The sequence below is a fragment of the Nomia melanderi genome, chromosome 12 (genome assembly GCF_051020985.1).
Source record: "Nomia melanderi isolate GNS246 chromosome 12, iyNomMela1, whole genome shotgun sequence".
NCBI classification, from domain to species: Eukaryota; Metazoa; Arthropoda; class Insecta; order Hymenoptera; family Halictidae; genus Nomia; species Nomia melanderi.
In genome coordinates, this window is record NC_135010.1 from 13,278,288 (window position 1) to 13,301,922 (window position 23,635).

The 23,635-nt window shown below is 34.0% G+C and overlaps 4 protein-coding genes across 21 annotated transcripts; 2 read left to right on the forward strand and 2 right to left on the reverse strand.

Moving 5' to 3' along the window:
• Nucleotides 1–36: 36 nt before the first annotated feature.
• On the forward strand, nt 37–3,358 carry Uba2 (Ubiquitin-like activating enzyme 2). The gene is made up of 8 exons (XM_031970055.2): nt 37–292; nt 528–682; nt 760–1,047; nt 1,122–1,189; nt 1,262–1,480; nt 1,555–1,812; nt 1,884–2,470; nt 2,553–3,358. Exons 1-8 carry the CDS (start codon nt 149–151, stop codon nt 2,829–2,831), a joined length of 1,998 nt encoding a protein of 665 aa, XP_031825915.2. The 5' UTR covers nt 37–148; the 3' UTR covers nt 2,832–3,358.
• Nucleotides 3,312–4,669, reverse strand: LOC116424118 (carbohydrate sulfotransferase 11). The gene is made up of 5 exons (XM_031970090.2): nt 4,423–4,669; nt 4,159–4,355; nt 3,981–4,100; nt 3,778–3,921; nt 3,312–3,703 (listed from the first exon to the last, which is right to left on the reverse strand). The coding sequence occupies exons 1-5, from the start codon at nt 4,663–4,665 to the stop codon at nt 3,322–3,324; spliced, it is 1,086 nt and encodes a 361-aa protein (XP_031825950.2). The 5' UTR covers nt 4,666–4,669; the 3' UTR covers nt 3,312–3,321.
• A 1,464-nt stretch (nt 4,670–6,133) lies between these two features.
• Nucleotides 6,134–9,364, reverse strand: Ythdc1 (YTH domain containing 1). Of its 6 annotated transcripts, none has more exons than XM_031970060.2 (6): nt 9,171–9,364; nt 7,522–8,008; nt 7,176–7,392; nt 6,894–7,098; nt 6,541–6,820; nt 6,134–6,464 (listed from the first exon to the last, which is right to left on the reverse strand). In XM_031970060.2, the coding sequence occupies exons 2-6, from the start codon at nt 7,863–7,865 to the stop codon at nt 6,134–6,136; spliced, it is 1,377 nt and encodes a 458-aa protein (XP_031825920.1). In that variant the 5' UTR covers nt 7,866–8,008; nt 9,171–9,364. The 6 variants fall into 6 exon arrangements, with proteins under 6 accessions (XP_031825920.1, XP_031825916.1, XP_031825919.1 ...); XM_031970056.2 differs by having other exon boundaries at nt 8,933–9,364; XM_031970059.2 differs by having other exon boundaries at nt 8,883–9,364.
• Nucleotides 9,365–9,847: 483 nt separating this feature from the next.
• Nucleotides 9,848–23,633, forward strand: Spn (protein phosphatase 1 regulatory subunit spinophilin). Of its 13 annotated transcripts, none has more exons than XM_031970067.2 (19): nt 9,848–10,274; nt 11,791–11,891; nt 12,020–12,292; nt 12,379–13,955; nt 14,885–16,172; nt 16,478–16,498; nt 16,595–16,819; nt 16,997–17,183; nt 17,276–17,539; nt 17,616–17,980; nt 18,200–18,452; nt 18,970–19,023; nt 19,172–19,477; nt 19,564–19,950; nt 20,020–20,281; nt 20,359–20,571; nt 20,636–20,776; nt 20,893–20,999; nt 21,082–23,633. In XM_031970067.2, the coding sequence occupies exons 3-19, from the start codon at nt 12,030–12,032 to the stop codon at nt 21,331–21,333; spliced, it is 6,165 nt and encodes a 2,054-aa protein (XP_031825927.2). In that variant the 5' UTR covers nt 9,848–10,274; nt 11,791–11,891; nt 12,020–12,029; the 3' UTR covers nt 21,334–23,633. The 13 variants fall into 13 exon arrangements, with proteins under 13 accessions (XP_031825927.2, XP_031825938.2, XP_031825937.2 ...); XM_031970078.2 differs by having other exon boundaries at nt 20,941–20,999; XM_031970077.2 differs by having other exon boundaries at nt 17,009–17,183.
• Nucleotides 23,634–23,635: the final 2 nt, after the last annotated feature.

A 23,635-nucleotide genomic window follows, 5' to 3' on the forward strand; every position in this document is an offset into this window, starting at 1 on the left:
GGGGAGGTAAAAACCACTCGTAGCCACCTAACGGTGCAACAATGAAGCCTGGCAATAATCGGTGCATAGGAAGTGCACATGGACTTCAGTGCTTCATAGTAATCGGCGGCATTTGTTGGGATTTACATTTACGTATTTAGCCTGAAAAATGGCGGCCAATATCAATGGTGTGTTTAGTGAAAGTTTGCAAAATGCAATATTACAAAGTAAAGTGCTTATCGTGGGCGCTGGTGGAATCGGATGCGAAATACTAAAAAATCTTGTTATGACAGGATTTAACGACATTGAAATTGTAAGCATGGTCAAAAGCCGATAAGCTGTAGCGTTGTTTTAACCTATATATTTTTCCCTCCTTTACTTGAATACGTTGATATCTAAAGTCTCATACCGGTATTTGCATTATCTTCATTTATTTACATAACATTACAAACTTATGATATACAACACTACATACTATATGACTGCTATTATTATTTTATCGATTATTTATTATACGTTTGAATAATGAATAAACACGTTGTTTTTAGATCGATTTAGACACAATTGATGTTAGTAATTTAAATAGGCAGTTCTTATTTCAAAAAAAGCATGTAGGAAAATCAAAAGCATATGTTGCAAAGGAGACTGCACAAACATTTAATCCTGATGCCAAAATAGTACATTATCATGACAGTATTACATCGTAAGTATCTTTATATGTATTTTTATTTTTATAATATTAATGTTTTTATAATTATCTGTATTCTTTTATCTCTACAGTCCCGATTACGGTATATCATTTTTTAAAACATTTAAGTTGGTTATGAATGCACTTGATAATCGAGCAGCCAGAAACCATGTGAATAGAATGTGTTTAGCAGCAGATGTACCTTTAATAGAATCTGGCACTGCTGGTTACGAAGGGCAAGTAGAACTTATAAAAAAAGGACTTAGTCAATGTTATGAATGTACACCAAAAGCTGCACAAAAAACTTATCCTGGCTGTACAATCCGTAATACTCCCAGTGAGCCTATTCATTGTATAGTTTGGGCTAAGCACTTATTCAAGTAGGTTTTTGAATTAGTATTTCTCTCAAAAATATATAAAACAATGTGAAAATGCATACTTAAATTTTTTACAGTCAATTATTTGGCGAAGAAGATCCCGATCAAGATGTTTCTCCAGACACTGCTGACCCAGAAGCAGCGGGTGATGATAACATGCATATAATACTTATAAAGTAAAAATACATTCATTTAATGTACAAATTTTTTACTACAGACTCAGCAGGCGAAGGTGCTTTAAATTCAGAGTCAAATGAAAAGGGAAATGTCGATAGAGTATCAACAAGAGCTTGGGCACAGTCTAGTAATTATGATCCAGAAAAGTTATTCACAAAATTATTTCATGACGATATAAAATATTTACTTAGTATGGATAATCTGTGGAAGAAAAGAAGACCACCTACTCCTTTGAATTGGAAAGAACTACCAGATGGAGGTCAGTTAAATAGGTTTCACATGTTTAATTTAATATTAATTAATAGATTTACATTGTAATATTTTGTGACACAGTACCAGGATGTAGCAAAGAAATAAATGAACCTGGATTAAAAGATCAACAACGTTGGAGTATATCTAAATGTGGAGTCATATTTGCTGAAGCAATTAAAAACTTGAGCAAAACCTTAGCAGTTTCTCAAGAAAAATCACCTAATAATCATCTTGTTTGGGACAAAGATGATCAAAGTTCAATGGACTTTGTTGCAGCTTGTGCCAATATAAGAGCTTACATTTTTGGTATACCTCAAAAGACAAGATTTGATATAAAATGTGAGTAACTAATTATTTGTCAGCTTTTGGAAAGTAAGAATTTAATAACAATGTATTCTGTGTTTCTTTAGCAATGGCAGGGAATATAATTCCAGCAATTGCAACTACAAACGCAATTGTAGGTGGCTTAGTTGTTCTTCATGCATTTCGTATATTGGAGGATAAATTAAAAGCATGCAGATCTGTATATTTGCGATCTAAAATGAACCATCGCAATCAATTGCTGGTGCCAGAAAAAAATGTTAATCCACCAAATCCCAAATGTTATGTGTGTGCACCAACACCACAAGCTGTGTTGGCAGTTGACACATCTAAAATGACGATTAAAGAGTTAGATGAAGTAGTATTAAAGAATAGATTGAATATGATTGCACCAGATGTTGTGATAGATGGTACTGGTTCTGTTGTGATTAGCAGTGAAGAAGGAGAAACTGAAGGAAATAATAATAAGGTTTTAGAAGAGCTAGGAATTAAAGATGGAACTATTCTTAAGGTTGATGATTTCCAGCAGAATTATTTACTAACTGTAACTGTGGTCTATAGAGAACGACCGAGTGCAAAAAGTGATAATCCCGATTTCCTAATCTTAGCTGATGAAAAAGACCTTAAGCCTAAAGAAGAAAATGATTTGACAAAACCATCTACTTCGAATGGTCAGGTAAGTAGATGTCAGGTTTCTTTGTACGAGTATAGTCAATGTTTACGCTTCAAAAATGTATGCGATTCACAATTTTATTTAGGTGGACCATCAATCCGATGATAACGTAATGATTGTTGAAGCTAATGATGTTTCACCGGATGTAACAAAGAAACGTAAAATTATATTGCCTGACGTGGCTGCATCTTCAAAGAAACGGAAAGTAGAAGTTCATGATGTAGATGATGATATATGTATAATTGAAAATGATATGAATAGCGATGCCAGTGGTGACGCTTCAAAATCAAAGTCTAAACGCAAAGTATCGGAAGATGATGACTGTTTAATTATGCATGACGATAACGTACAATCTGTTATGTAATGAATGAATTAAAACAAAACTGAACCATCGTATTTTAAATGCTAGATTTAAAATCTGCAAAAATGAGAATTAGTATATGAATTTTGTCTAAAACTAAATGTCTATTTGTACAAAATACGAATACGTGTATGAATTCCAGTAACGTTGAGTTGTGAGTTTCTTTGAACTATTCAGTTTCCGTAAAATTTTATAAATACGATCCCTTAATAGGAGAAGCATAATTATTAATGAATCAGAAGGTACGTATGATGACATGCTATGAGAGTGAATGTGTATGTATGATAACGATTTAAACTCATTAATAATTTTCAATCTATTCTGATTTCTATGAGTATTTATGGAAGTACGTAATCTTATGTCAGTAGTATGTCATTTCATAAGTGTACCTATACCTTTTTATAAGAAAGAAATAAATACTTTTTTGGTACTATAAACTAATCATAACATATCATTACTCATATATATATATAGCTATACCAATATTTAATATTTAATTCGTTTTATTTGTACAAAATATATACCGATTCAAATTATAATTGTACATTTCAAAGTCAATCTTATATCTTTCGTACAATTTAAAAATTATACCTTGCGTCAAATTTGCGAAATATTTACATGTAGTATCAAAATTAGTATATCCTCCACGCGTTCCTTCCAGTTTTGGTAAATATACCTTATTCGTATCCAGTCCTAGTTTTGAAAAAATATAATTAATTTGTCCGGACGTATAATCGTCTAACTTTAAAACATAATTATATCGTATGTTGCACACGCCACAGTGTGTATAATAACGATTCCAATGAACATCGTCTTGCTCCGAACTTTGAAGTAGCCACAACAAAAATTCTTTAAAAGTTGGTATCAGCTTTAATCTATAGGAAAAAATGAATATATTAAAAATTCCATCAGTCTGATTATAATAAACTTTTATCATACAACACTGTACCTTTTATCACGCGTAAATACTTTTTCTTGAAAATTACCAGTAGTTTTATTGGAACGGAAAAGCGTGGGCCTTGTAAGATGAAAAATTTGTTTAGCATATATCCAAGCTTGTGCTGTATGCTTTGAATTATCTTCTATGCGATCTCTAAACGGTGCAGATATTTTTTAATACAATGAAGACAGATTAAACAGAAATAAACATACCTATACGACGACACAAGCCTTTCAAAGGGATGCCGCACAATTAGAAATTTAAATATTTTCGGGTCCTTCGCGATATGGTGTAGTTCCTTCAAAGATTTTGGCGCTAGAATATCAACTTCCCTATGGGAAATATGCGAAATAAAATATCAATTATACAGAAACAAGAAATTACAATTACCTGTAGTAATTGTGTATAATTCGACGATGTTTCATATCAGAAAACAATTTTGTGAAACTCGTCGAACCAACTTTACGTATCCAACAATATATGGATTTTCTCTCAGAGTTGTACAAAAAATGTCTTCTTATTAATGGAGTTTTTAAATTATATTTCTCGCATGTACTTGAAATTTGTTTCAGTATCGATATACTTTCCTAGTAAAAAAATTATTATTGTCACTATGTACTGTACACTGCATTTAAATTATTTTAATTCGTTTACCTGTAAATTAATTGATTGGCCATTCATTTTATCATATTTTGAAGATTCTATCTCAAAGTTAGTCGGTTTTGTAATTGTTTGTTGCGCAGCTAAGTACTTTTTATCTGACTGATTAATAAAAGAGACTGAATTTGAAAATACCATACAATAAAAACTGTGCTTAGTCTTCAACAAAAGAAAACATATAGCAATGTATAAAATCACACACAATGTGCACTTCATAAATTGCATTCTGAACGACATAATTAAAACTGAATCGAGTACTCTGACAGTCAGACACTTAGATTAAAACTTCCGTCCGTGAATTGTCTGTGGGGGTGGAATGAAAGATAAGATTTATCTTTAACTTCCATTATTTTCCAATTTCTCTTCTTTTTTTATTATTATTAAGGAGGAAAAATTTATTGTAATATAATTACGCTAATTAGGGAGGATATGAAAAAAGAAAACGAAATAAATGTATACACCTTATACTTTACTGCGAAATAGCGTCAAAACATGTAAATCAATGATTTTAGTACATAATCACGGTGTTAGGCTGCTTCTGTAAATAAGTAATAATAATGATTGAATAATTACATACAAATTGTAAATTGTCTGTATTATTGATCATGACAAAAATACTCTCTTTTGAAGTAGACACTTCTTACAAAACGTTCATTACAAAATTTTACGCGTAATAACCAAAAGAATGATTCAGAATCATCTTTATGTCACACTGATTGTTGCAAAAGTAAATCCTTCTACTTACGGCAGTGATCTATATTGAAATGGTACAATATTTTATCAAATTTGATTATGGAAAATTTAAGTGTCAATACAAAAACCAGTATTATCAATACCCACATTGATTCACAATTGAATATTTTTTTTCTTTTTAATATAAAAATGGATGTATCAGATATGAATATAAGGATTACAAAAATATATAAATAATACTTAAGTTGTGTAAGAAACTTAATGGTAAACTACACTGATTCAAACAATTGATCAAATATATAATTGGTTAATTTCGTTTAATTTTGTTTAGAAAGTGTAAAGTATTTAAGTTAATTCTGTATTATATGAATTACTAAAACTACATCTGTATTATAATAAGATATTTTGTGAATACCTTATTAACATTTATTTAATTAAATAAAAATTCAAATACTGTCGGAACATTTGATCGCTTGTTTGTGTCACTGTATATTGAATTGATATAACATATAATTGATTCTTTATTGCTAAATGCAAATAACATAAGAACCGATCAATTGTGAATCATTGTTCAATTCTATAGATAATCTTTTATTTTTCTCTTATTAATTACGTATTTTCTTGTACTACTCCATAATGTTACGTAAAAGAGAAACTAACTATACCATTTTTTTATTTATTATTACACAAATTGAAGCATTTAAATACTTCATAATAAATCGTTTTATTATTAAAACACAATAGTGTTTTCAATTGTTAAAAATTACAATGTCCAAATGTAAATATATATTATTATATATATATATAGATATATTCATACATATATAATAATAAATTTCAAATTAATCTTTTTGAATCACTACTACATCGATTACACCTTCTGATTGATTGAATAAATCTTCCTATTATATAATCGTAAGTATCGTGATTCTTTTGAAAGCCCTTACATGAATTGAGTGTGTGCATGAATTGAGAGATGAAATAAATGGATGAAGATAATGTGAAAAATTTCTTATCTACGATCTCTATATCTATGATGATGATCTCGGGAGGATCGATGATCACTGTGTCGACTGTGTCGACTTGCTGTTCTCCATAAAAATTCGTCTACACTTCTTTCGTAGCTGCGTTTTTCAAGAGCGGAAGCAGCTGCGCTATAATCAGGTGGCAATGGTAGACCATCATAGTATCTAGGTGGTGGTGGTGGTGGAGGCAAAGAATCATAAGGATGAGGTGCAGCATAAGGAGGTAACGGAGGTAATTGATGTTGCATAGTACGCATATAATCTGCGACATATGCTTCTGCTGCCGCAGCTACGCCTAATCCAGGACTACCATATCCTCTGTAACATTAATAATTGTTAAATTTTATGAATAAAATTTTAATTGACAAAATATATTTGAAATTATGTATTGTACTTTGAGTAAGGAGAATCGCCCCGATTACACCAGGATGTATATCGGTGATGGTGATGATCCCTGGATCCTCTATGATCATTACTGGCTAAATGAAATCCTCTAGCTAAAGAAGCTAAACGAGATCGTGAAGTTAAGAAAAGCCTACGTCCCCTACCGCCCCTCGACCGTAAAAATCTGGAACTGTTATTAACTGGTCTGTTGTCTCGGTATGAACGAGATGATTTTGTAACATGCTTCGCTGCTTCCTTAGATTTCCTCAGAATTGGAGTCATTTCAATACCTAAAATATTTATTGTTAAACATGAATAATTGTATTTGCCTTTCATTACAGAAAATTATAAACTTTCGTTTACCTTCATCTTCTGGAAACAATCTGCACAACTCCTCTGCAACTCTGGGCTCAATTTCTTGTCCATCACGTCCAATTTTAACCTGTTTACCATCATTCCATGGATTGTACAAATGTAAGGTTGATGTAAATGGTAATTCTTTCCTACATATCCAGTCAACTTTAAAGACACCACCTAAAGCTTTAGCTGATAATCCAGGAGGTAACACCTAAGGTTTATACATACTTTAAGATAAGAAAACTTTGAAGACTTTGATATTGTCAGTGGTTAATTGCATATACAAACCCAAGAAATGGGTGCTCCATCTCTTCTAGACTCTGTACTAAGTCGTGCAAAGCCAGCAAATTTTCCAGATTCTTTCACAGAAAATACTAAAAGGACATTCCTTGACTCTCTATATGCCTGATTCAAATTTGCTTCATTTTGGGGCAATGTACTCCATACTCCTTTAGCTTTTGATAGAGTGACATTCTCAGCATTATTTGATTTGATGATGAAAAATCTAACAAAAAGAACTTTAAGACATGTTCTTGGCATTTACATTAATGTGCTTATCTAAACATTCACAGGTATAAGAATATAATATTTCATAAGTTTACATAAGATAACATATGTAATGAAAGCAGCCAACCTTGCATCCCTAAATAAGTAATTTAATTTTGTAGCATAATCATAGCTCTTGGCAATTCCTTTACTCTCCTTAGATCTTGCACGTTTCGTTTCAGGACTGGAAGATTTAGAATCTCTTGATCTAGCACGTTTTCCCCTGTTTTTCCGATTACGTTTATTGTCTCCTCGCGAAGATTTAGTTGAAACAGAGCTTATACTAGGCTGACAAGAATCAGAATTGGAACTGCTAGATGAAACTTCACTACGTGTATCGTATGTCTCATCTGCAGCAATTTTTAGTTCGTCTACTATGTCATTTTCTCCACAGCTCAGATTTAAGTTGTCTCCGTCTGTATTATTGTCCATAGTTTCACTTTTTATTTGATGTTCACTTTCACTAATGCTGAATAGTATTTCTTCACTTGTCCCGTCATCCAGGCTTTGTACTGCTGGATTTTTCGGGCTCTCTTGCGCAAAGCCAATGTAGTTCTGGCGCCTTTAAACCTTTTCTGAAACGCAAATATAAAAAAGGGCTTACTAGATGGATATCCAGTCCGCTGTGATACTTGTCCGAGAACAATATCATATTCAAATGGATCTGGTATGTCATACGACAATTATATGGTAGAAAGTAATGCGGTAACATTTTTAGCATACAAGGAGAAAAGTTCAGAAGATTGCACATAAAATCCGATTTAAAGTCACTGTGGTAAAAGATTTAAGAAGTCCATTCGCCGAAAACTTTGACTTTAAGATTGTCCTTATGTTGTTTAATTAGAACATTGGTGAGTTTCATAAAAGTTTCCAATATATATCTACTATGTCAGCAAGTACATCTTGCTTCAGGTAGATATGAATTATACCTAATATTGCAAAGGTTTGTTTCGATAGAAACAATATTTAACAAAGGCAAACAACTTGGTTTCTTTTTATCTTAAATTCACGAATATAAATGTCCTTGTATAAGTGAAAAATAAGTAATATGTTTTAAACTGTAGAGATTTCCCTTTTTTGCAATTGAACGGAGTACACAATTCTTGTTGCCCTATGAAACACAATGCGTGTCATTTTCAAACTTTATATGTAAATGTTTATGATGAAGTTTTTTTGTAAACAGACAGTTTAATCTTGCTAAAATGTGTTTTCTGTGGCCTATTAACGTATGAAGGCGAAGAGTCGTTGATGTTTTTTTTCTGTACATCAGACAAAACAACACATCATACTTGTTTGACGTCTATATGCAGTCTTTGGAAACGCGAAGGCTATGCCTAGGAAAAGTCCGTTGCGAATAGTAATTTTACTAGCAACATCGGCACCACAAAACATACTCGAGACCATCGTTTTCGCCATTGATTTTATTAAAAAAGTTCATGGTTTACAAACATAAGTCTTTGGACGTTATAAGCCCTTTTAAGCAGCTCGTACACACTTACGTGCACACTCGTTCTTCACTTAACACACTTCGCACCTCACGCAAGAATGCTTAATGATTATTCTATGCGTTCAATAACTATTCCTACGACTTCTCCCGCACGAAATACACGAGAGATTCGCACAAGGAATCCCACGTTTCTTCATAAAAGCACAGTAAACGGTACTCTCTTCACGGAAACGCAAACCACAGCGTCCATAGCGTGACGTGTTCATCACGATCGATAGAAACGATCATACCTGAAAACCTCCAAGATAAAACTCAAATGATATAATGCTTTTGAACAATTCCAACTGACTTTGTTCGCAATATTTTCAGACGTATTTGCATAACTATAGAGATTTTCATATATACTATGTCGAAAAATCTGTGCAAACGTCCACACGATACAAGCTCACTTTTGTCCTATACGTTACAAACTTACAATTACCCCCTCCAACAGTTTCTGTTTCTAACAACTAAAAGCGAGAGTGAGAAAAATGATCCAATTACAAGACATGAACATTTTTCAGTCGCACGATACGTAAATCACGCTGCTGTTCTTAAATTTGATCAACATATAACATTTCCTCTGTTCCGCAGAGCTCATAAATCCTCTGGCTACCCGTTTAATTGATTCTAGGGGGACCCAGTTGCCGAGCTTATATCGTGAGAATATTAAAACCCATGGATATCGGGTATTTTGAACAGGAATAAGGGGAGTTTTACATTAATATTAAACAACATTTTATTAATTCTTCTATACCTTTATCCTTATTCTACTGTTAAAGAATCTTTCTAGTTACGCATGTCGTACGTAATACGTTATATAAATAAATAATCTTATCTAGTTTGGAAATTGAGTTTTTTTCATTCGGAATTTCTCGGAATTAAAATCCCTAGCGGTGCGTAAGGGTCGCCATCTTTAAAAAGGAACGACGACCATCTTGGACCATTTTTCACGGGTTGTTGACACGGGTAGATCACAGCCGGTTGTGAAAGTGTTTCGCGATGTAAAATCGTATCGCGATTAACTTGGAAATAAGTAGTGGTTGGTTAGAAAACTAGAATTAAAAGCGATACCGGTCCACGCGTTTCAGATTATCGTGCGGAATACTATTCTAGAACGAAAGTGTAAAAAAATTCGCGGTAACGAGCGTCTGTCACGAATATAAGTGATCTTGACAGAGACGAGTACGAAAGCCCTATTATATTAATCCGATATTTTACAAGCAGGGTATTTTTTCGGTTGTGATTCTTTCGTGTGAAAGGAAAATCGAGTTGTCGCGAGAAAGAAGACACGAACGCATTGAAAATACATCTTGCGATAGGAAAATGGTTTCGTGCACATGGTGACACCTCTGGTTAGTTTACGAATCCTATAAACAATTTGACATATTTCGTTTAAAAGTAATTCCGTTTGACCGTGCGGATTGTTATCGGTGCGGGTCGAACGTTGATAATGAAATTACGTGTCGAATGAGAGATCCCTTGATGATAACCGTTATTGCAAATTTTCTTCGAATTCGCCTGGCTAGTACCTTTATAATGGCGAAATGCAACGTACGTTTACCAAAATTTTTGTAAACATTATGTGTCGTCGATAAGCAAATTAAGGTTTTATTATTGCACTATTTTATTTGAATTTTATATACACGCATGTTGCTTGTCCGTAATTTAGTGACACATTTATTCCATAGTAGTCATTTATCTATTACTGTTTATCTTCGGCCCGAAGATAAAGGTATTGTCATAGTAAATATCGTAAAACGAGCTCGCGGAAGAATGGAAATATTTTTTTTTCTTCAACGGAAAACGAGGCGGCAAAGGAATGTAAATGTATTTTATCCATTGATTTATATAGAAAAAGAATAAAATTGAATTATTATTCTGAACGTTATTTGCACTTTTTAATTGTAAGTCTTTAACAATTTTTTGAATCATCAAACAGTACTGTTTATCCTTACCAGTTGAACTGTTGCCTTATGAATGTGTCAGTAGAATAATAAGTATCACTTGAAAGATATGATTGTGTCAGCATGTTATTACACCTTTAAAGAAGCATGTAAATTAGAGAATACATAGCTGTTCTGTATTCAATATATTCCCTGTTACACCCAATATAAATATTTATTTATTGAAAACTGATGTTGTTAATTATAAACGCATATTCTATTTTTATTTTCAGTGTAAAGTATTTAGAACAGTTGGTCAATAATAATATGTTCATACTGATATGAAAATTGAAATTATTTCCATGAACTACATTTTCATAGAACATCACCTTATTGGGTTCAAAAGTTGATATTTTTTAATAATATTTCTTCTCAAATATATTGTTTTATTCGATTTATTTAAAATTACATGCATTTTGAGTTAGTTCACAACAAAAAGTAGTAAGTGAAAGTTTGCTACATTAGCTCCATTATTTATTTTAAGATACAGTTAATTTTAGTCTATTATTACAAAGGCTTGCACATTATATACATGGCACATAATATGAGATCATAACATGTGCATGCTTCCACTTTTCATACTTCAACTACAGAGAAAGGATTCAAGTATTGATTGCAGGAGCATGGTGTGCTATGGCAATGGGAGGAGGGTGAAGCCCAGACAAGACCCCACCTCTGTATACATGCCCTCCATTTAAGTTTAACTTAAATCATTTCAGACAATCAGAGACAGATATACCTAATGTAATCTCATAATAAAATGCTTCTCTAATACTATCAAAGAATATGCTCAATATTTCAAAGAAGTATTACAAGTGCTATAAGATCAATGACCTGCATAAATGTTCAATGACTATGGAAAATAAATTTACACCTGAATTTAAATTAATTTATGGCAATTTATATTTTATTTTACTTTTTTCAGATCGTCAGAAAAATGATTAATATAAAAAATACGTGAATGACAATGGGCTGAAGTATATTAGGCATTGAAACTCACATTACTTTTATACAAGTGAGGTCCAGGTATTGATATTTTTATTTTGTTTTTATTTATTTGCACAATGTTTAATTTAATTTCAAACATTAGTGAGATGTGTTTTTTTATATTGTCAACAATTGATATAATTGCTGATGTATTTTTTATTTAAAAGAAAAGGAGTCATGGCAACAGTGGAAGAAAAGAAAAGAGTTGGTGGTTCAAAAGTGTCAGCCATTGCAAACATCTTTCAATCGAAACCACAACTGGACAATTTAAGCCATAGAACTAATAATATTCTGTCAGATGGTTTCAAAGAACCGGCTGTGCCTTTAAAAGAATCTCCTACGCAAGTCACAGTTGTTAGAACTGAAAGTCATGTGGCCCGTTTCAACAATGCGCGAGCTCTATTCGAGAAACTTGGGGAAGAAAATAAACCAAATAAACCGTAAGTGCATACATTGTTCAAAAAGATAGATGCACAAATAATATACCATGTTTTGTTTACTTTTTGTTTTCATCAATTTTATACAGGATTGACAGAATTGCAAAACCCAGCAACTTACACGGTTTAAGATCACGTTCTAGTTCAGCAAATTCTGGATCAGGCTGTACGTCTCCAGCTAGGTCACCTCGTCCTCGATCCCCGTCGCCTCCGGGTACTAGGGATCATTTAAGTAATTGGAGCGCAAGTGTACCAGCCTTAAACGCTGAAAGACATTTTGAAAACGGTCATAATCATGGTTTCGATAATGTGCCAGATAAACATAAATCGCGATCAGGATTTGGAAAATTTGATAAAAATTATGGGAAGGAAAATCGATTGGACGATCGTCCAGAAAAACCGGAGAAACCTGAAAGACGATTGAACTCGAAAGAATTAATTGAGAAACAAAAAAATTGGACTAGTCATTTCTCAAAAACTAGACCAAGCAGATACAATTCAGATCCAAATAGATCCGTAGTCCAAAGCTCATTGAATCAAAGCGCGAATAAGGTGAATGTTGACTCTGTTTCTGCAGGACATGCACAAAATGCCGCAAACGTTGATAATGAAGTAAAAAGACCAACAGATATCTCTACTAATCCAGCCACAAGATCTGCAAGTTTTTGTTCTGTTAGGTCATCAGCCATATCTCCACCTCCACCTCTACCGCCAACCAGAAATTCGTCGAATGTGAAAAAAGAAAGACCGGCAAGTATCGCGGCTGTGTCTCCTTCGGATATTCCTAGTAGTCCAGAGTATGCTACTATAAACAAGTATTTCGATACTTCTCCCACCATACCAGAGTACGCAGTTGTACAAAAGAACACGAATGTACAAAACAAACATTTCCAAAGAAACCAAGAACATCGGGAAGGTTCGAAGAACGTTGCTACTCCTGCGGGAGAAAGGACACAAGATGTGTTCATACCAGAGTATGCAGTTGTACAGAAGAACACTGCGGCCAAAGCGCATTCGCGGAATGCAGACATATCAAAAAATACTTCTTCTGTTCAGCATTCAAAGGGATTCAGTAATTCAGAAAGTAATCTGAGTACTAAAACTGCTCTTGCAAGCTCAAGTATCGATATATATTCACAATCGAAATCGCATGTTTCTCCTTATGATAGAAATTCTGATATATCTAGTCCAACACGGAGTATCTCGATAGAGAATATTACTAGTATTGCGTACGAAAATAAGACAAGGAAGGATAGCGACTTGCTTGACACTCCTGAGTATTTAAATTACCCTACGAATTCCATACGTTCACCGCCGAAAACTTCTGAATGGAGGAACGAGTGGTTAGCTAAAAATGATGAGATATTGAAGAAAGCGGCGGACTTGAAGAATTCTAGAGAGGTATTGGACGTGGAAACGAAAAACGATGTCGTTAGACCTGATCCAAGACCAGATTGGGCCAGATCGTGTATAAATACGGTCAGGAAAAAAGATAATCTGACGGATGAAAGGAAAATAGAACCTTCGAAATCTCCGGATCCGGAATTGAGACCACCTTCTGGAGGTACGGATAGCGCTTCTTCTAGTATGAGCTCCCCTAGCTCCCCTTCCAAGGATAGTAAAGAAGAGAAGGCAGATAAGGAAATGTCTGAAAAAATTCAAGCGGGTATAGTATTCGTGAATCATTTCAGTAACATGGCTTAATTTATACAAACGTATGTAATACATTCTATACACGTTTGAATACTCAGTTTATCACAAAACAAAAGACATATACAAAAGACACGAATTTAACGTAAACTTTTTTTACGGGAAAAAATGAATTTTTTTATTATTTTTTTAATTATCGGAAAATTATTGATATCATATTTTAACTTATTGATATGTTGCAGACTGTGGCAGTCTGCCAAAATACTAAAAAGTAAAAGCCCAAGAGGAAACTCTCCTCTTTCCCCCTTTCCTCCTCTTCTTGATGTTGGTTCCTCCTACTGGTTTCAACAGTATTATTTATAGAAATCTCTGTGTATTCTGTTCTGCTTCTGTCTGGTGGTACTTTGCAGCATTTTCTTCGGAAAAGTATTTTTCAAATTCCAATCACTTTTTTTCCAAGTGCAAAACAAAAAATACTTGTTAAAAATTAATTATCATCGTTAAATTATATCCGTTTTGTGGAATGTGGATTTGTGAAAACTTGGATATTTCCAAATGTGTTCCTTAAAAACGTGCTCCCTAAAAAGAATAGTATTAGTAAGGTGTAATGATATAGCATAAAATATTTTCTGCAAAGTATGTGCTCTTTTATACGTGTTGTATCAAAAACATTTTTACCAAAGTTTATTTATATTGCTTGTGCGATTCAATCTTTTAAATTACTAAAAATTGTAAGGTTCTTGTAAAAAGATATATGTTTCCGTTTTATTGTACAGTTATATGATAAATTTAACTATCTAAATTTCATATTATTTTACATACAAAAGATAAAAATATCATGTGTCTACGACTACTTTGCATTGATTGTCGAGGTATTTTTTTAATGATTATTTAACAAAATTATTTGTTATCATAACTCTTTAATATTGTAATATTTTGTTTAAGGTCGAAATAGTTATGATTTGGAACCTGAAGATCAAGAAAAGCCTGCATCGTACACAGAAGCTATTCCCGAAAAAGATGTTTCAGATAAAAATTCAAGATTTAGTGAAACAGATACAACTACCGTCATTCGTCGTTCTCACGTCCGTGTTGATCTTCAAGCAGCTGGTTTGGGACAACGACCACCATCTGTTATTAGTTCAGATCAAGAGTATCCAGCTCTAGAACACAAGGATATACCAATACCTTCGCCATATGCAAAGAAAATACAACAAAATCAGGAAGTTTCTGCACAAAACAATGAAGTTAAAACTCAAATAAAAGGAAGCACAGAAGAGAATGCGGTAATAAAAACTGATTCAACAAAAAGTTGCCATAATAAGATATCTCAAGATAGTAATCATGATCATGGACGAACTAATTCAGTGATCACAGAAGTAAATCAAAATGTAGTTTTAGATAATAAGTCAAAATCAAATATTATTAATGAGAGGCATGCATTTTCTGAAACGGTATGCCAGAAGACCGTGTCGAATGCCAAAAACGATCAAATTAAAATTTCTATGCGGGAAAAGATTGCAAAAAATAAAGAAGAAGTGTCTGGGAAACGTTCAAGTTTTGCTGAAGTTGATAATAAAGATCAAACAGATAAAGCCATTTTAAATACGAGTCTGAGTTCGTCAATCTCAAATGTCTCGAGTACTGAGAATTTGTTAGAGAAAGCTGTTATTAAAGAGGCGGAATTAGATGAAGCTGTATATCCTGCGAATACATCTAAAGTAACAACAAAAGCCGGTAGCCAAAAGGAATATATAACATTAGCAGGAAATACAGCACCGCTACCCAAATCTAATTCCCAGGCAGTAAACAGTATTTTAAATAGATCCATAGAGGAATCAGATCAACCTCAAACCACTTGGGAACAAGAGAAACTTAAAGCTGATCAATTAGCTAAATTACGATTACAAGAAAATAACTCGCCAAGTTCAATGCAACAAGTTAATGTACCTCAAAGCACATCTCCCGTTATTGCATCTCAACAGCACGTAGATAAGAAGCAAATTAATGAACACGTTGTATCTGAAAGCAGTCTTCACGAAGACAGTGATTCCAGTGACACTAAGACTATTACAAATTTGGAGTATGCACCAGTGGATATGCAACATGTTAATGAACAGAGTAATCCAAAAAGTGCAGTTGAAGCTCCATCCAAAACTAATCTTAATCAAGCAGTTCCTGTAACACCAGACACTATGACTGCTGATGAAGCAGAAAACCTACTAAGTTCCCGGTAAGTACATCAAATGAAAAATTATAAAAAATATATATATATATAGTTCTTTTTAAAAAAATTAGTTTATACTTGTATATTGAGAACAATCCGTAAAATACATCTAATTTGACATAAATGTTTTTCATATGGAATTGCATATTATATTTATAATAATTCTAGTTGCATAGCAAATCATTTTGTGGCAACTTGCAAGAAGCTTGATAATTTTTATTTCCTTATTTTAAATTCTAATATTTTCTACTATTCATGTTTATTTCAATGCGATTTCCAACAAACTCATTACATACTGGGACAAAACACAGCATCCTAGAGAAAAAGATAAGGTAAGATTATTGTTATTTTATGATTGAACGTTCAGTTCATTGATTACAATATTAAACTATGAAAGAACAAGGTGAATCATATGAATAATCAATTAGACAAGGATCAGCTTTATTGTCGGATGAGGAAGCACAAGAAATAGCAAGATTACTTTCTCCTACTGTGAATACTGAGGCTGTAAATGAAGGAAATTCTATTGATAAAAGTAAAGAGATCGACAAAGAGAGGGAGAGGGAGGATCAAGATAATACACCGGATTGGCTTTCCGATGTCCTGTCTGCTCCTGATACCAGTCTTATTAATAGCACCACTAATGATTATAGGTGAATCAGTTTGGTCTTTTATGTTTTTCCTTTTCGTCTTATAAAAATATTTTGCCGCTTATGCTATGATCTTATTTCCATTTGTTTCATTAAGCGCACATGAGGTGATTTTGTTCAAAACATACGTGAAATGGTAATAATTTATTTTTAACGTATTCAAATGTTTGTAATTTTTAGTTTATCCCATAGATCACGTAGCGATTTAACGATAGACTCGTTGACGGAGAGTCAAGTGGGTTCTGTAACTGGAAGCGAAAGTGGTCTTCTTGGTTCAGTTAGCAGTTTGAACGACACTCATGAAACTAATGACGATACAGAGACTGAACATCAGGATGAGTACATGCCTCCAATGCCAGGCAAAATTGTGAGTTTATAAGCATGATAATCGTAATACGATTAAACTAAATATATATTAGGAATACAAGGAAGATAACAAATTTGACGATATTCATTTAGGTGCTGGTAGAAAATGGAGTGCATTATTTTGAGGATGGCCATTTCTGGATGGAAGTTGCTGGAATACCGGAATCGGACGAGGAGAAAGAAGATTACCCGACAGATATACCAGTCAAGAAGATGACTAAAGTTACATTTGATACGGGGCCAATGAGAGTTTATTCTACTCATTCGGTGAACGAGTATGATCGTCACAACGAAGATGTCGATCCCGTTGCTGCAAGCGCTGAGTACGAACTCGAAAAACGGGTGGAGAAGATGGAGGTACTCAAACAGCATAAATACTGCACATGATATTCCATTATAAATTCATTTGTGGTAATAAAGAAATATTTATCAGGTATTTCCGGTAGAACTGATGAAAGGACCAGAAGGTCTCGGTTTAAGTATTATCGGAATGGGTGTCGGTGCAGATGCAGGACTCGAGAAGTTAGGTATATTCGTGAAAACTATCACTGAAAAGGGAGCAGCTGCACGAGAAGGTAGAATACAAGTGAACGATCAAATCGTTGAGGTTGATGGAAAATCTTTAGTCGGTGTGACACAAGCTTACGCAGCCAGCGTTCTTCGTAATACTTCTGGTCTTGTGCGATTTGTGATCGGCAGGGAACGCGATCCGAACTCAGAAGTGGCTATGTTAATACGACAAAGTCTTCAGGCGGATAAGGAAAGAGAACAGCAACAGCAGCAAGCTAATTCTGCTAGGTACACATTTAAACAATGTTTCTGATTTTCTTTTTAAGTAACTTCCCAATGATGGTTTATCCTTGCTCGCTAATGTCTATGACGACAAACTATGGCCACCTCAATGATGGCACGAGGCCTCTTGAGGTACTGAGGGAAACTAAACTCTGTTGCTTACATGTAAACTTTCAATTAAAGATATAAAACGTATTGTAATATAAATGTCCGTTGTTCCTGTAGAAAACTAAATTTTTCGGATGCCTCGCCCGATGGTCAACGATCTGGCGAGGATATTTCTGTCGGAGGGATGGGTGCAATACCAGGCTCTCCAGCCATGTCGTCATGTTCCGAAGGGGAACCTCCCCAAAGTCCTATTGAAAGTTACTTATCTGCTTCCGGTCGAAGTAGATCTCCTATTATTAGTTCATCGATGCCACCACATGCGCCTACTACACAAAGTGATGTTGACAGTTTGAGGCTACTTTTACAAGAGGTAATTTGTTTTTCTCTCAATCAGAACAGAAGATAATAGTAAGGAACGTGTGAGATACGTAGTCTATTACATGTATTTTTATTTTGATTGCCGCATTCCCTTACTTAATTATGTGTAAAATTGTTGATTTCTCTTAAATGTATAATTAATGAGAAATATATAGTATGGTCTCATTACTTATCATGTAGTAGTCTGCTTCATAATATTAAGAAAGTGGTGATGTTATTTGAAATTAGATTTACAATAGTCTGCATAGTGCACATCGCATTTATTTTTGCACGAAGTATATCTAGTATCATAGAAATACGTTCTTACTATACAAAATATAAACTACAGGAAGTTATGCACTATAGAGTATTGTACATACATGTATATACATGTATATATATATATACATGTATATATAATTTAACTTACATTGCCAGTTCGTACACATCGGCACACCTTCATAGGTTCATAGGCTTAAATATATTTTTGGTTTTGCTTATGCACTGTGTTTGTTGTTCGCTGCTTGCAGAGTCAGTATAAACTAGCATTAGCAGATGGAGAGGTGGAAAAGCTGAAAGCTAAGGTAAACACATCAGATTTTTCGCATAGCAATTTTATGTGTTTATATATCATTCGCTTTTTCCATGAAATCACGCATAAAAGCCTTTCATTTCCTTGAATTGCCTTGGTTCATGTTACACATAATTTTATTATGTACTTTTCATTTGTAGCTTGTAGACTTAGAGAACAGTGGAGCAGGTAGCGAGGAGTACGCAGCAAAACTGCGTGAATCTGGATTACGACTCCATGAATCCGAGAGAGCCTTGGGTACTGCCAGACAGGATTTGGCAACGGCTCGAGAAATGCTTTCTCAAGCAACAGCTCAGAATGCTGCTTTGCAACAAAAGTATGCACGAGCAAGGAGAGCAGCTCGTGAGCTGCGCGCGGATATTGCAGCTCGAGATGAATTTTATCAACAGTTGTTACAAGAAAAAGACACGGAGTACAATGCTCTTGTAAAGAGTTTAAAGGATAGGGTACGTCAACAGTTGTAGTTACAAGGGAGCGGGAGGTGTTAAAAGGTATACACATTTAAAAAAATATATATTCTTTATGATTATAGGTTATCACGTTGGAAGTAGAATTGACCGAGACTCAAAGGAGATTTGGGTTGCCAGTAAGATTGCCTTACGATGGCACAACAGCTAGAATAGTTACACCCCAATTATCACGACGCCAGTTACCACCGCCACCTTCGTCCACTAGTTGTCAACTGTCAGACACAGAGACATCAGATCTTAGTAGCCCCGACGATGGTGACAAAACTGCAACGGTGGAGAGGAAATTGCCACTTCCATTGCCGGTCAAAGAAGAATTGGATAGAGCTGTGCCTGCCCATCGACTTCTTGATAATTCTGCAGGGAAAAGTAAGGCTGAGCTTGCTAGTAGGGGAGGTTTGGCAAACCGACAACTTCCTAAACGGTCTGGTGGCCTTAGCAATAGCAGTTCTGTACGTATACGGAATTTACGGTATATACGGGGAAGGAAATATAAATGTTTAATCGAATCAATTATTTAGGATTACGGTTTGGACGAGTCTGGTGATAATACTGACGAGGATTCTTCTTCCAAGCTTCTTTCTCAAGACACTAGTAGCAGATCGCCAAATGACTTAACGTCGAAGCAATCAAACTTGAGTTCCTATTCCAGTAGTTCTTCGATTAGTTCACTGAAGAGTAAGCATATGGAACCTACGCATCCCACGGCGATTCGACAGCATAGTACTATTAGTTCGCAAGTTCGAGCTATGACAGAACAGAGTTGGCCACAGTCGCAGAAAAGTATTTTTCCCTTATATTTTTCTTTAACGATCTGCGTAAAATTTCCAATGTTAAATTATGTTTCTAACTTGTCGTAGATTTAACAGGACCTCCGGCATCTTTAGCAGAACAATTGAAGCAGGTCCTAGCGGAAAGAGAAAGACGACTTGGTGGAAATGATATGTCTTCTTCAAGGGAGAGTTCGGGAGACTTTAGTGATTTAAATAATCCGCACAACAACGATCCAACCTTGGTTACCCACCATTTAGTAGAGGAAATAAGACAGGCTGTAAACGAGGCCAATCAAAGAGGTAACATATTAAGTTAATTAATAAGTAGTGGAGTTCCTTTCGAACATGTTAATTATTTTCATAGTGAAAAAAGTTACTATTCCTTCGCCAAATGTTATTGGGAGCGGTGGAACGCCTTGGCATCATCCAGGTAGTTCACCATCCAGTTTGTCCTCTGGTGGATCGGTGAGCCCGCCTGCAGTTGATCCTAGTCCATCCAAAACAGGTAATACAGTTTTTCACGATGCAATGCAGCTATTAAAAGATTGTTTTTCTCCCTATTTGAATGTTCAATTATTATAATTCAATGCGGTGCTTGTATATACGGCATTACAAATTTAGATGCGAGTGAAGTTTGGTTGCCTCCTCATCCAAGCGACTTTGGTTTAGGTGACAAGAAATCTCACTTTTGGCAAAATGCCCCAGTAACGGATTGGTCCAAGGAACAAGTAAGTGTGAACTTACATTAAGAAATTCTATCCTCGTAAATGATTAGTTTATTATCACGTGTAACTTGAAACGTGACATTAGGTGTGTCAATGGTTGACTGGAATCGGCTTGGAGCGGTACGCGCCGCGTTTTCTGGAAACTGGTATCAATGGTGGAAACCTTTTGCGGTTAGAGTCTCGCGACCTGAAAGCTTTTGGTATTTATGGAGAAGAAAAGTCTCATCTGAAACGAAAGTTGAAAGAACTTAGAGCACAAGCAGACCGTGAACGCAAGGAGAGGAAAGAGATTGAACGGATGCGACGGAAAGCAGAAAAGGCTGCCAGGAAAAAATAGTTTATGCGTTCGATATGCATTTGTGCTCTTTACGAAATGCAATAACATTGCACAAAAAGTCGGTGACATATGGAAATTTGATGTACGATATTCCAATGATGTTCGTAGTGTATGTATTTTCGATTACTTCCGTCTTGTATTTAATTCTTTAGCGCGTTTAAGCAGTCATTAAGTAAATATTCTTGTTCGGATTCCTAGATATCCGAAGTTTTAAACTTTGATTATTTATATACTCAATTAAAAAAACTCATCTCCTTAATTTTTGCATTTATTTATATAAATATATACCTTTGTATTCATGTTGCTTCATTCTTCTTGTAGTATTTGTATTAATTATTTATGAAGCAACAATGAATATGATTCAAATAATGGAAGCATGTATGATGGTACAAACATGCTTACAATGCCAGACGTATGCATGTGATATGTATGTAAAAAATCCAAGCCATTTAGATAAATTGTAATAAATTTTCGATTATCTAGAATTCTTTTTAAATAATTGTAAGTATATTTTTTTTGTAGTGATACAAGTTTCACGTTACTAGAATATATTATTCCTGTATTTATTTTTATTATTGAGTTGATTGTGTAATAACAATTTTTCATAATGCATCTCGCAGAATGTTAGTAAATTAGAGTTTTAATGTATCTATTTCTTGGGAAAAAAAATGAATTTACTATGTACATCATTGAACTATCAACGAATTTGTAATTTGTCAATGCGATACGTGTCATAAATTCCATTTGTAGATTGATCGACTTACAAAGTAATTCTATTCACCTGTATTTATTCCATCAAAATTTTCTGAATAGTTAATACGTTTCAGAATGTTAGTCAGTGGATTGCATTTTTTTTTGTTCAAATCATATCAAATTGAAGTATTAACGAGGTCATGTTGCTACCGTTTTCAGTGTTCGTATTAGGCATTTGTTCTACTTTTAATCTTGCGAAATTTGTACTATACGAACGAAGTACTTGATTACCCGCACAACGTCGATTTTATTGCGACGATAATTTTTAAATTATGTGATGATGAACTTCTTTAGCGTTTTTTTGTATACTTTAGACATTCCATGCGACTATGTAGTTTTATCTTTATTAACAAACAATTAGAATCACTGCGGAAGTTTTGATGCTTCGAGCGAAGTCCCTATATATGCGTGGATATATAATGTATGTTAATACGAATCCAATAACCAAACGAGAACACGTATTGAATATTCATTCGCGAATAGTAATTACGGGACTCGCTTGGATATTATGTAGGACGAACGTACCTTATTGTACGTACACTTATTTATGATAATGTTATGACAAACGTCTTGTACAATGTTAAGTACTTTATTTTCTCTTTATACTGTTCTTATCATATAATATATCCTGAACAACAAAGTTTCTTTTATACAAAACTCGAGCAAAGTATTTGGCATTGATATACATTGTACATAGTACACAATGAACGATCAATAATATTGTAATCTACGAAAAAAAACTGAGTATGTCGTAAGGCGTGTAAGAGGCATAACTATAGTGTCATAATATCTTTATAGAAACTAGTTTTTCATTTCCTAACTTAAGCGTTTATCAAAGGTCCTCCATTTTTTAACGGTACTTCGTATATCACAATATACTGAAATCAATTAATACTTGTTGTTTCTGTTATGTACAACGAAATGTAGGAAGCGAACAGAAAAGTTTCATCAAAAGGAAAACAATTTTGCGTCTCAGGGTAATGAAAAAAAAAAGAAATTCATTCTGGAAATGCGCGTATGTTTAGTGAGTGCAAAAAAAGAAAAGACTCCAGGATTAGTACGTCCCGCAATTCGTTTATGAATAGTATTGCAATTTTCTAGGAGCTGACGTTTGATAAAAACCGACTGATTTACAATAAGTTTGTAGTTGATTTTCAACGAATGGCTTAGATAATGCAATTTAATAATGATGTAACACTTATCCAAAAGTAATAGTCTGGCCCAAGAACCAAAACTTATATACCTTTGTGGAGCTGCATAGTATCTAAATGTTTTTCATACGTTTTTCGATACTAATTTTAAATTATTGCTCATGAAAGGGAAAAAATTATGGTTCCATGCATAAAGACGGAATGTGGGAGTTGCGTGAACGGCAGCTTTTTAATATTGTCTATGAAAAAGTATTGTCAATAAATACTCTTAAACGTTTTAATTAAAAGTAATTCATACAATATATTCATAGTCTGTTGATTTTTTACCTAATAAATTAAACATTAAGGCGAAATTGTAATGTACAGTATATGTGTGTCTAAAATACAGATCATAAATG